Below are 14,027 nucleotides of genomic sequence, written 5' to 3'. Positions count from 1 at the left end.
ATAACAATACTAACCGTAACATTTATTTATATTATATATATATTAGTTTTCAGTTGTGCTCAATGTTTCTGTTGTTCTGTGAATTTTATTGGGGGGAATCCAGTCATTTCAATAGGAATCCACTTGATTGGGAATTTCATGTAAGGGCAAGATTTTCTCATGCAGATTTCGCAAAGGTTTGATTACGCAAATTCACCACGTTGACCAACAGACAGCTACTTGGATTGAAAGTGACTTCTGTGTGACGTGCTTCATACATTGCTACACTATTGATCAGTGTTAATTCGTTGACAAATAATTTTCGTCATAATTTTCATCAACGTCATTTTTTCACGGACGAAAACGAGACGATGACTAAATAAAAATGCGTTTTGAATGACTAAAACTATGACTAAAATCTACTCTAAATTTTGTCAACGAATAAAAACAAGACAAAAATGAAAGAGAGGGACGATTTGGGAAGATGCTGTGTGGAAGATGCGTACATTTGAAGTGTAACATGCTGATCTAACCGCGGGAAAGGCGGCGCTGTTGCGTGCTCTACAGGCACGTGCAGCAGCAGCGCTTCAGACTACTTCGCAATTAATGAATAGCGCACATTTATGCCAAGCGATTGCTTATAAGCTAATGTTGATGAAATATGATGTTTACTACACAATGTTTATATGGTAGTATGTTTTAGACGGATGTAAGAATGCATATTCTATCACCCTCATGAGCAGTGCATACTGCAGACATTTCAGAATAAGAGTCACGGTGTATTTCGGGATGGTTTATAATGATTTTTTCCTGGTCATTGTTATTTTGTTCACACAAACTGTATTTAATTGAATTTTTATTCAATTCATAGTAAACTACCATATCTTCTGTCACAGGAAGGAAAGACTAAGAACTTTATTTGATACATTAATCAATATATTTTACAAATATAAGGGTTAACTAAACCTAAAACCAAAGAAATCTTCATTACTTGAAGTAAACGTTAACTGAAGTAAAAAATAAATATATATATAAAAATGTAAAGTCTAAGCTTTAGCTTAACCTTAGGTATTAAAATAACAATCAGAATTAAAAACTTGTAGATATTAGGCTTGTTGCGATAGTCGGTGTTACCGGTGATACACGGTGTTTAACCCACCTACCGGTCATAGCACTTGACCACCGGCACCGTCCCTATCGTGTTGAAGTTTTAGCCTATACCAATAAAGCACTTAATTCAGTTAGTGACTACGTATCTTCGTAATTTAGCGTAAGCGGAACGAGCGCCGCAGTAAAGCAGCAGCCGGTGTCCGATTTCATTTATCATTTGAGGAGAGTGAGGCGAGCTAACTGGCAAAGGATGGCGGAAGATCTGGTTTCAAAGCGAAATGCAAAAGCACCTATTTGGAAATATTTTGGATTTGTTTTTTGCTGAAAAAAGGCAGGCACTTTATTTAACGAATAGTGAATTTTTTTATATAATTTCTTGTTTGATACTTGCACGATGTGTGCAGTGGTTCGTTTTGTTAATAAATGCACTTTAAAGGTGTTTCATAAGTGCTTTTGTTTAGTTTTTGCATAGTGTTAGGTTATTATTCATTTTGCAATAAAGATGTGTTTAATACAAGCGAGTGTCTTATTGTTTTGTGTTTTTTTTATTAAGAATAAAATAAATTAACCCATGATTAATTCAAACAAATGCTACTGAATTGCCGCTAATTGAAGTGAAAGTAAATTGAGACGTGTGCACGTCTGCACGACCGCATTTTCGGCCACCCGAAATCCCCGACATGCAACCCCGGTGACACCGGGATTACCGTTTTTTTTTACACGTCGATTAACCGGTGGAAAAAATCCGTCACCGCAACATCCCTAGTAGATATTTAAAAGCAAATACTAAAAGACATAAACACAAAAAATTACTAAAACTTTTAACTAAAATTACAATGAAAACAGAAAAACTAAAAATCTAATCTAATAAAAATTTGAAACGAAAACTATATTAGTACCTCAATGATAAGTGTGTCAATCCCTGAAAAGTACTGAATTTTGCTCTTTCGTGTCTTTTTGCACTTGAACGGTCAAAAAACATCCGCTTTGGCGAGCAAAGTACAGTTGGGTGAACATAAACAGTTTGGGGAATATGTAGGCCTACCTATATCAGTGCACAGAATCTATGTATTGTTAGAGAAATGCTTAATGCATTATAATTTATCTAAATTAAATTTTAGTTGACTAAAATCTTATGATATTTAGTCGACCAAAACTAGACTAAAACTAAAACAATTTCCGATGACTAAAATATGACTAAAACTAAATGGCATTTTAGTCAAAAGACTATGACTAAAACTAAATTAAAATTTGCTGTCAAAATTAACACTCCTATTCACAATTGACAATAAAATGAAAGGCTCAACAATAAGGACTGCCCGATGGCCCAGGGCCAGTGTAAATGTCGCTCTGGCCATTTGATGCATCACGAAAGTTTATTATTTGCATGTTTTTAATCCTTGCCAATTTAAATATTCAAGAAGACATGAAAGAGAACTCAATTTAATAGTGTGAGAAGTTTTGTGTGCGTACACATGTGAAGCGCGCCTAGAAAGCTGCTTCTCAGACACCTGCTGAATTGAGATCTCTTTCAGGTCTTCTTGACTTATTCCCATAAAATTAAGTAAAAAAATGCTGTTCTCGGCGAGTATCCTATTAAACATAGTCTGTTATATCTTAAGTGAACATAAACAGTTGAGAAATAAAACATGTGTAACATTATATTGCATCCGTGCAGCTCTTAAAGTGACAGCAGCCTAATAAACCTGCTGCTGTCTTTATTTTAATGTTAATCAAAGGACGAAGAAAAAAAAGCATTCACTGCTCTTGACTGAATAACTTCAGTAACTTTAATAAGGATTAATCTATATTTAATTTATACAGTGAAGACTATGCAGTGCTATTTTACATTTGATTATTCATTTTCTCTACCTGAAAATTACTGTTAGACCTACCAGAAAAACAATCAAGACAAGAACTAGGCCTGTTTTATTTATTTATTACTTTTTTTGTGTTGGAGCCAAAAATTTGAACCACTGGCCCAACCTGGCCACTAGAAAAAATCCTTAGCTTTAAGCCCTGGACAATAGATCTTTTTTTGCCTGGGTACATTTTTGCCAATTGCATTTGTTTTTGATTCCAACAGCTCAGGACTCAAGTTCAGACATTTTGTGTCACATGATGCCATTCTACAGCTACGATGTTCCCCATACATGTGGTCCTGACCCGAAGATCTGCTGTCAGTTTGACTTTAAAAGGCTGCCAGGAGGAAGAATCAGCTGTCCGTGGAGAATTCCTCCTCAGGCCATCACGGACGGCAATGTACAGGAGAGGTACAACTATACACTCCAGTCACAGAAATTAAGAACAACATTATTAACTTGTGACGACCTAAACATTTTTTAATTATGTCTTGAAAAAAGTCTAGTTTCAATGAATAACAATTTGTAACTCTTTTTTTCATGTCGTTGTTTGTCGATTAGTGTTCCCTCAATTCTGCGCAGATTTAGATTTCCCTCCACTTAGTTTTGTCTCTCCATGTTTAGAGCTCAGACGCTGTTGGACCAGTACAGGAAGAAATCCAAGCTTTTTCAGACCAAAGTGCTACTGGCACCACTTGGAGATGATTTCCGTTACACTGAAGCCGTCGAATGGGACCAACAGTTTAACAACTACCAGAAACTCTTTGACTACATGAATTCTCACCCTGAGCTCCACGTCAAGGTCTTGCTTCAGTGTTTGTCACTTTAAATTGGCCACAGTTTGAACTCTTTGTATATATTCAGACGTTCATTGTATATATATTTCCCTATATACCTCATTCTCTTTGCAGGCCCAGTTTGGAACCATTTCAGATTATTTCAATGCCTTGCGTAAAAACACTGGCATGGATCCGGATGGCATGAATGTTGGCCATTTGGCGTTGCCTGTGGTAAGTGGAGACTTTTTCACTTACGCGGATCGAGACGACCACTACTGGAGCGGATACTTCACCTCAAGGCCATTCTATAAACGCCTGGACAGAGTGCTGGAATCACATCTTCGGTACGGCTTTACTAAATCCAAACGCACTGCATGAATCTCTACAGTCACATTACATTAACACTCACCAAAGTGCCAAATGCAGGAAAAAGTTGGCTTCAGCGAGTACAGTGAATTAGTCCATGAGAGAAAAGATCAGTGACAACTTTTACCACATTGTAAAATGATTAATAAAAGTTTATAAGAAGCAAACAATTTTCTTTTATTACTAAAACTATGTAGCACAAAAATTTCATTAATTTCACCAAAGTGAAAATATGAAAAACACAACCCAAATGCACTGCATAAATCTGCATAAATATTTCCAGCCAGTGTCTAAATGTCCAAAAATCGAAACCATACAAAATTCCATTTCCATATGGCTGGTCTTAATTTGCCTTGGAGAGCATGAGTTCAGAATTAACATAAAAAGTTAATTTTGAACCTGTTAGAATTCCATACTAATACACCCAATAAAATTTGCAATTCATATTGTATAAATGAATGACATATTACCTGTAAATTCAGCTTATTCAAAATCTGATCACTTTCTCTCTAAATATTCACAGTTTAGAGACTTTTTTGGCAAGTTCAGTTGGAACAAAAAGACTGTAAATGTGTTTTTCTGCTGCAAAATCTTGTTTGTCAACTTTTAGAAGTGCACTAGCATACAGATGACTTAACACACATGTACTAACAACCCCAAAACTCTAATTTGATGTCATGATGTCTTTAATGGCATATGGTAACCTTTTTCAAACTTTCATACAAACACAGTCCCGAACTGATCGTGGTCACTGTGCTGGTAGAGTTTTTCTATAGGAAATGGAGCTGTGTGATGACAGACGTTACCATCTCTTTCTTCCTGGGCTGTATGCTACTAACTAACACTCAAAACTGAAGGTCACATGTCTGTGTTGTCACGATAAGTCTGAAGCCCTGTGACAAGGTCACAGCAAACTAAAGCAGCCAGTTTTGAGCCAGCAGCTCAATGGCTTCAGTATTTATTTGACCTTGGCCATTGACTGTGGCTCCTTATCACAAACTTTGCTCTTTGACACCTTTCTAACATTATATTGTCCCTGGAAACATAAAAATTTATCTTATTTAGTAAAAGCCCTTTATAAAGTTAAATTATCGCTAATATGTGGAATTTGAAAGAAATAGCTCCTTGTTTTTTATTTATTTATTTAGTTTTTACACCAAGAAATTGCTTAAACGTCTTTGCATCTCTTATTAATTGGCTTGGTTCTAGATAATGAGACATTACAGTGGTACATATTGATTTTCTACATTGATTTTTCTCTACATTCTCCTCCAGATGTGTTTTTTTTTTTTTTTTTTACACAAATCAGTCGAGCAGTGTTGTTATTGTTAACTAAAAAAACTATTAAAACTATTAAAAATTGCTTATGGTAACTGAAATAAAACTGAAATTAAATAAAATTACTACAACTAAAACTGAAATAAATTAAATTAAAGCTAAATAAAGATATATTTTAAAAAATGAAATAAAATTAAAATCAAAACTAAAATATAACAACAAACACAAAAAGATAAAAAAGCTTATTTAAAATATTTATAAATACTAATAGTATATAAATAATTGTAAAATAACACCGCAATAGAGCTCTAAATTGAAATCCCCAACCATAATTTTTTTTTTTTTTTTTTTAAATGTACCATGAATTTTTTTAATCTTTGTTGATAATCTATGTTGATGTTTTTTAAATTTCCCATGGTAGTATGTCCTGTGTTTTTTAAGGGTAAGTCCCATAGTACCATAGTTTTAGTAGGTTTTTTTTTATATATATTTGATTTTTAGTATTTAGATATTTGACTTGTGTTTGTGTGTGTCAGTGGCTGCCCTGCATTTCATTGTTTAGTGCAAGACTGTGATAAGGATATAAATTTCCCCCTTTTACTGATTGTATTGTACGTCTGTATACCCCGTTCTCACAAAGACGGCCGTACTTGATCACACAAGTGAATAGATTGGGTACACCTTCAGCTTGCGGATGCAGAGAACTCTATTTAACACAGTATTTGCATTTTGATGGGTGTCTAAATGTAGGCAGGAGAGTTTTCATCAGTATGCAGTCGTTAAACTATTCCCCGTTCTACACGATGGCTTCTTTCACACAGCAAATAGGACTTTGTTCAGCTCTGCTCAGTTTCACACACACAGACACACACAGTAGATTGATTAGAGATATTCAGTCCAAGGTCATTTCATGTTTAATTAATTATTAAAGTCAGTGTTTGGCTGTTCTTGTGGGTGCAGAAAGCAGATGTATGTTTGATGTGAAGTATGTAGGTCACGTGTTCTTATAACTACTATCTGTGGACCATATACAGAAATGTTTTTGATCTGCTGAATCTACTTAAGCTGGCTTTATCATCTCACTTCAAAGGTCTATTTGGAAAAAATACACTTAAACTATGGGTTATTGTGAAATATCTCTCCAATTTACTGATGAGGGATCATAGTTTTCGTGAACATGTTGGTTGTTAATAAAATGTCACTAAAAACTTTTAGACAACTCGTGCTTTTTGCATATGTATCTGAGTGAATCTCAAGAAAACATGTCCATGGCATATTTAACCCTAACATAAAAAAAGAAAAAAGAAAAAGAAAGAAAATTTAGACTGCTACCCTAATTTTACTGGACATTTTTTGTTTTTATAATTTTCTAAATTAGTAAATTAATTATTCTCACTAGTCATCCTTATTAGATTCTCTATGGAAGAGGATTAGGGTCAAGCAACAATAAAAAAACTAAACCATCTCAAGGTTAAAGTCATTATAATGCAAGAAAAAACTCTTTAAATTTCGAGAAAAAAGTCGAAATAAAATGTTGAGAATAAACTTATTCAATTTTGAGAATAAAGTAGTATACCGCTATACCAGGTTGGTACTGAAATTTTAAAAATGTGATGCTTTGAGCGCTGTTAAAGGATTAGTTCACTTTCAAAAAAAATGTCCTGATAATTTACTCACCCCCATGTCATCCAAGATGTTCATATCTTTCTTTCTTCAGTCGAAAAGAAATTAAGGTTTTTGATGAAAATATTCCAGGATTATTCTCCTTATAGTGTACTTCAATGGGCACCAAATGGTTGAAGGTCAAAATTACAGTTTCAGTGCAGCTTCAAAGGGCTTTAAACGATACCAGACGAGGAATAATGTTCTTATCTAGCGAAACGATCGGTCATTTTCGAAAAAAAAAGTTAATGTATATGCTTTACAAACACAAATTATCACCTTGCACGTGCTTCCGCCAAAACCGCACTTCTTCTGTATTCTTCAAAAAGCTTAAGCTATATGTCCTACGCCTTCCCTATTCAACTTACGGAACGAACGCAGCACCAGTTCTGTTTTTTCCATAAGTAGAATTATCAGGGAAATTTTATTTGAAAGTGGACTAATCCTTTAAGCGAATTCGTAAATGCCTCTGATTGGCAATTGTTTTCACTCACTCATCAGATATGTATTTGATTGACTTCAATGATCAATGCTTCAAAAACACTGTAAATAGTCATCAATGACGCTCTTCACTGAGGGCTTACACAGAAACACAAGGGAGCATTTGAAAGCATGCGTCTTATCAGCGGACAGAGCTTTCAAACGCTCCCACTCCTCCTTTTTAAACGCTTTCAAATTCAAACACTTCAGTGTGCTTTCAAATGCTCCCGTGCGTTGATTATTGTCAATCACAGACATATCCAATGAGTGTGTCAACACAATGGCCAATCAGAGGTGTTTACGAATCTAGTCAACAGCGCTCAAAGCATCACATTTTTTAAATTTTAGTACCGACTTGGTATCGCAGTCGGTACTTTTGACAACACTACATTGCATACTGATAGAGGACATGACAGAGTTGGATAACTTAAGGCTCATTTATACTTCTGCGTCGGACCTACGCCGGAGCCTCTGCACTACTAAAACTGATTCACTGCCTCTGCCGTAGGCTACGCCTGCGTCGACGGCAACATGCAGACCTCCAGTAGGCAGTGTCTACGGTCATGTTGAGTATGAAGGCAAAAGCCGAAGAAGAAGCAGCTTGACACGAACGTTGTCAGAGAAGCTTCAGCAGTGATGGCGGCAAATAGGCAACAATTTTTGTTGCAGCTTGACGGCACGTATCCCCTGAAACAGAGCAGAGCTTGTGACCTGACCATTTTATTTTTTATTCCTATGGAAGTTGAAAACTTCTCCGCTTGCTCCGTGCCAATTTTATTTTTAAGCTGAGGGAGGGGTTCTAGCAGACCAATCACAGCGCTTGCAGTTTACGTAGAATTGGCACATTGTTACATTTTTGGAGAGGTGAACATCAGGCTATGCTGTATGCGTAGACGCAGACATATAAATCAACCTAATAACTTAATCTAATAATTAGCATACAAACTTAAAATTTTTAGCGTCTGGGTCTTTTTAGAAGAAAAAAAAAGTTCAATTTGGGCAGTGTACTCACTTTTGTCCAACATGAAATAACAAATTGACAAGCAAAAACAGGACATTCTCAAACACGACTTAATTCTCAAAAGTTTATTCTGAACATTTTATTTTGACTTTTTTCCCGAAATTTAACAAGTTTTTTCTCGCATTATAATGACTTTAATCTCAATATGGTTTTATATTTTTTTTATTATTGCTTGGCCCTAATCCTCTTCTGTAATTCTGGTTCAATCAAGTTCCTTGATTATTACGCCAGAATGAGAGTTTAGTTCCTAGCCATATTGGCCTAGAAAATCGCTACTTTTCATTTTCGGTCGGTCTTAGTACACCATGTAACTACAGAAGAGTCAAGTTTTAAATAGGAAAAATATTGAAATATTGTCATTTTTGAGCGAGATGCTATTGGTCTCATCAGATTCAATGAACTATGCTAAGCTATGCTAAAAGTGGTACCACCAGACCCGGAGATTGGCTGAATGGATTCAAAAACGATAAAACTCAACTGTTTAACTCTAGGGAAGTTGGAAAATTAGCCTATTTTCAAAAAAAGTGGAGTGTTCCTTTAAACGAAAATATAATTTCTTTTCTTTATTTCCAGATGTGAAATATGACTCATTTCCAACAGGTTTTGTGAGGTTCGCCCAGCTATAGATTTTCATGTCCTGTAGAACATTTGAGAAGGTCATTCTTCAGAGACATGACACCTGTATTGTTAACATAATGTGGAAAGATTTTGGTTTTATTGTTGTTCTCCTTTGTGGGAGCGCTCCGACACTCCCAGCACAACAGGGACCAAACCAAACTGTTTTCTTGCTTTACCTGGTATGTGAACATTACCCTGATACAGGAGGTATTTTCATGCCAGAAGGATTCTCGTAACACTGTAGATTTATTCAGTGTGGATTTGAGGGAACTTTTGATCTTGTGAAGGAGGGAGTTTCATATGTCACTTCATGTTTTTCCACAGGGCAGCTGAGGTACTCTACTCTCTGACCTTGGCCAACATTCAGAAGTACAGCCAGCCTAGTGATTACCCTGCAGTGGATAATTACAAGTTACTGACGGAAGCCAGACGCAATCTAGGTCTCTTCCAGCACCATGATGCCATCACAGGCACAGGCAAAGACTGGGTGGTTGTGGACTATGGAACCAGGTAACACATCTTTTTTGAAACATTAAAGAGAGATGTGTGGATTTGAGATACATTATGAAGAAGAAAAGATGTGAGATACAAAGAAGTGAAATACGTTCTTTTATCCAACACACTCGCTCCAGTCAGTAGTGTTTCCCTGGAACAAACTGGGGTTAAGTGTCTTAAGCCGCCTTTTCACTAACTCAAATATTCACTTATATTCACTCACGCATTTTGCCCCAAAGTGGCAGTCACACAGAACTTTCAGATTGGTTGTGAAGCAGCCGTTATCCTCCACTTAAAAATGAATGACCATGATAAAATTATATGAATAATGAATGTATTAATATATCCACACAAAACAAAAGTCCACCAACATGTTTAAAAGAAAAACTGTATGTTTTCTAGGGCTTATCAAACCTGAAAGATTCTTTGATTATTTTTGTCAATTTTTTATAACCAATTTTAAAGAAGTAATGTTTAAAGAATGTTTAGTGGAAAAAAGTTTGATATTTGATATATACCATGGTACTCAATGATTATATTGACATACAGGCTTTTCAATGGCCTGTATATTAATATATATATAGAGCAGAGTGGCCGATAGTTGATATAATGATATATAATATAATTTATTTACAACAAATGAGATATTTATATAAGTCTCTTCAAGTCTCTGCATTTATTTGCTCATATATACAGTAAAAACAATAATATTGTGAAATATTATTGCAATTTAAAATAACAGTTTTTATTTTAATATATTTTACAATGTTATTTATTCCCATGATGGCAAAGTTGAATTTTCAGCATAATTGCTACAGTCTTCAGTGTCACATGATCCTTCAGAAATAATTCAGATATGCTGATTTGGTGCTCAGAAAATGTTCTAATTATTATCAGTGTTGAAAACATCTCAGGTTCCCTGAATAGGGAACGAGATGCTGCGTCATTACGCATTAGGAACGCCTCTGCGTTGTTGCGTCGTGAAGCACTCGTGAATCTAACCAATAACGTGACGAGACGTCAGAAGCGGGTGACGTCACGGACCAGGAAACTATAAAGCATACCCAGAAAAAAGAACGCTAGCTTCTGGATTATGGCTGAAGCAAGACACTCACAGGTATGCCAGGGATACGGCATAGCGATGCAGCGTCTCATTCCCTGCGCCATAGTGCCGAGTATCTGTCTGTTATTTTTGAGACAGCACAGCTGACCCCGGAGTGGAGCCGCCATCGAGGTTATAAAACCTAATAAATGTATGCTGGGAGAACCACCCAGCCGCATCACATATGTCATGGATGGAAACTCCCGACAGAGCCTTTGAGGCCACCATACCCCTGGTAGAATGGGCACGGACAGCTAAAGGAGATGGATGTCCGGCTGCTTCATAAGCAAGTGAGATGGCCTCAACCACCCACTTGCTCCTGATTCGAATTTTAAAAAAAGGAGGAGGACAGAAAGCCTGAAGTACAGTAGTCCCTGGGACATTGGTGTGGACCTTTGGCACATAGCTAGGTCTACATAGCCAGGTCTAGTGTGAAGAAAACACTTTACCAGGCGCAGATTCTAAACATGAAGGAGCAACCGAAAGTGCTTGAAGATCTCTTACTCTCTTGAGAGATGAGATAGCCAGTAGAAAATTTCTCAGAAACCTCTTCTAGTGGTTCAAAGGAGGCCTCAGCTAACCCTTCTAGCTCCACGGCCAAGTCCCAGGCCGGAGTTCTTGTACGAACAACAGGCCTCAGCCTCAAAGTACCACGAAGGAAGCGTACAGCAAGGGGGTCTCGACCTACCGAGGAATCCCCCAGAGGAGATGATAGGCTGAGATGGCTGCAACATAAACCTTCAAGGTTGAAGGGGATAAACCATCTGAAAACTTGTCTTTGAGAAATTGTAGAACTAGGCTAATAGAAGATCCACTCCATTTGTATGCATACAGCTTCCTCGTGGAGGGAGCTCTGGAGAGGAGTATGGTCTCCACAACCTCAGTTGGGAGACCAGAATCTATGAGCCTGGCCCCCTCAGAGGCCAGGCCCACAGTTTCCATAGTTCTGGGTGTGGATGAAGTATCATGCTGCCCGCTTGAGACAGAAGGTCCTGCCTTCCAAGAGAGACTCTAAGTCTGAGAACCATATTTGGGTTGGCCAGTGCGGGGCTACCAATATTAGACTGACCCCTTCCTGGCGTACTTTCTCCAGAACTCCCGGGAGCAGAGCGAACGGGGGACATGCGTACAGACGCAGCCTCGGCCATGTATCCAGACCCAATGGTGCTGGATGTGACAGGGAGAACCACAGTGGACACTGGGTTGATTCCCCTGAACCAAACAGGTTGACTTCCATTTGACCGAAGTGTTTCCAAATGAGCTCCATCACCTTGGAGGATGATCCGACGGGCCAATTTGCATAGTTGGCGAGACCACAGACCCCCCGATGGTTGATATATGAGACCAACGATATGTTGTCCGTGCGGACCAACACGTGATGGCCTCTCAGGTCTGGGAGGAAGTATTTTACTGCAAGAAATACGCCATAATTTCCAGCCGATTTATGTGCCAGGAATGCTGATGGTCCTTCCAGAGACCCTGAGCTGAGCGACCACTCATTATCGCCCCCCAGCCCGTGAGGGAAGCATCCGTCGTAAGCATTACGCGATGACAAGGAGCTCCCAACACAGGTCCTTGGGACAGGAACCAAGGCTTTTTCCACACGACCAGAGCACAAAGGCATCGCTGCGTGACTTTGATCATGCGAAAAGGATTTCCTCTCGGAGAAGGGGGTCCTAAGCCACCACTGCAATGGTCTTATGTGCAGCAGGCCAAAAGGTATCACTTTGGACGCAGCTGCCATGAGACCCAACAGTCTCTGAAACTGTTTGACAGTGAGTGACTGGCCTAGTTTCACCCCATTCACGGCATTGAGAATGGAACTCACACGAGCAGGAAACAGATGTGGAGTCCCAAACTACCCCTAAGTAGTTGGTAATTTAAGCCGGAACAAGCACACTTTTCTTGCCATTAAGCCTTAGCCCTAGCCTCTTCATTTGTTCATCTCGATGTTGAACTGCCAGATGTTCTGTTTGAGCTATAATCAACCAGTCGTCGATATAGTTCAGTACGCGGATGCCCTGGAGTCTCAATGGAGCCAGAGCTGCATCCACACACTTCGTAAATGTGCGGGGTGATAATGCTAGGCCGAAGGGAAGAACCCTGTACTGGTTAGCTTCGCCCCCTTGTAACGATCGGCCCTATCGGTCGATTTTACATTGATTGAAATTGGGGTCAGATTGTACTGTGTGAGCAGTTATGAGTGTTTAAAAAGATGATACAGACAACAGAAATGAATAAATAAGGTGTATTTACAATAATCACAAGGAACTTAAAACAACACAATAAAACTAGAAAAACTTAGGCCGTTTAAAAGCAGGGAGTCCATTTGCACCATACCCTAAAACAGTCCTTAAGAGTCCTAGTAACGTGCTGAAAGTCCCAATGTGAAAGTGTCCACCGGTGTATATACAAAGTCCACGGAAGTGTTAATCCAAGTGAAGGTGATGTGATTTGCTGGAAAGGCAAGTCCATAAAATGCAACTCCACAGTCCAGCTGATTTGTGATCACGTTTATAATGGGCGGGCTGCTTGTTTGCCATGCTGCCTCCTTTATGCTGGCTTACTTCCTGGTTCCTGTCATGTGACCAGTCACATGACAGGCAGACCCATACATATTTAAAGACATACACACATTAAAATAAGTAAGAGGTATAAAATAGACTAAAACACATGTAAACCAATTAAAACTCTATTATACATAAAATCATTGTAATAAATAGAGTGGTAAAACATGCATTTTATGTGACAGTGTTACACCCTAAAGCAAACCTGAGGAACTTGCTGTGTTGAGGATGGATGGATACATGAAAGTAAGCGGAGGGTCGGAGGGTCCTCGGAGGGTTGGTGGAGACCACTGCGCACTGAAGCACACTGGATGGCAGGGTTAGCAGAACATATATATGGAGTGGTGTGAGATACTCTTGTCCTCAGACGAAGAGATCGTGACTTGTTTATATGTAATAAGACAGACAACACCAAATAAGACACACAATAACACAGAGCTCTTGCTGAGTATGCTTTATAGTTTCCTGGTCTGTGACATCATCCGCTTCTGACGTCTCGTCACGTTATTGGTCAGATTCACGAGAGAGGCGTTCCCAATGCGTAATGATGACAGTTCCCATGAAAGGGAACAGTTGTGCTGCTTAACATTTTTGTGAAAACCTTGATAAATTTTTTTCAAGATTCTTTGATGAATAGAAGTTCAAAAGAACAGCAATTATGTGGAATAGAATAGTTTTGTAACAATTTAAGTCTTTATTGTTACGTTT

At 38.1% G+C, this 14,027-nt stretch overlaps 1 protein-coding gene across 1 annotated transcript in view; it reads left to right on the top strand.

The window, feature by feature from the left end:
• man2a1 (mannosidase, alpha, class 2A, member 1) overlaps nucleotides 1-14,027 on the top strand; it is an 85,230-nt gene that overhangs the window by 37,492 nt on the left and 33,711 nt on the right. The window contains exons 7-10 of the mRNA XM_067405908.1: nucleotides 3,176-3,362; nucleotides 3,576-3,753; nucleotides 3,863-4,074; nucleotides 9,480-9,665. Coding sequence (XP_067262009.1) covers nucleotides 3,176-3,362; nucleotides 3,576-3,753; nucleotides 3,863-4,074; nucleotides 9,480-9,665 — 763 coding nt within the window. The remainder of the gene's footprint in view (nucleotides 1-3,175; nucleotides 3,363-3,575; nucleotides 3,754-3,862; nucleotides 4,075-9,479; nucleotides 9,666-14,027) is intronic.

The sequence above is a fragment of the Chanodichthys erythropterus genome, chromosome 13, assembly GCF_024489055.1.
Source record: "Chanodichthys erythropterus isolate Z2021 chromosome 13, ASM2448905v1, whole genome shotgun sequence".
In the NCBI taxonomy this organism is placed as follows: domain Eukaryota; kingdom Metazoa; phylum Chordata; class Actinopteri; order Cypriniformes; family Xenocyprididae; genus Chanodichthys; species Chanodichthys erythropterus.
The sequence above is the reverse complement of the archived record's forward strand: the minus strand, read 5'-3'. Positions and strand labels throughout refer to the sequence as shown.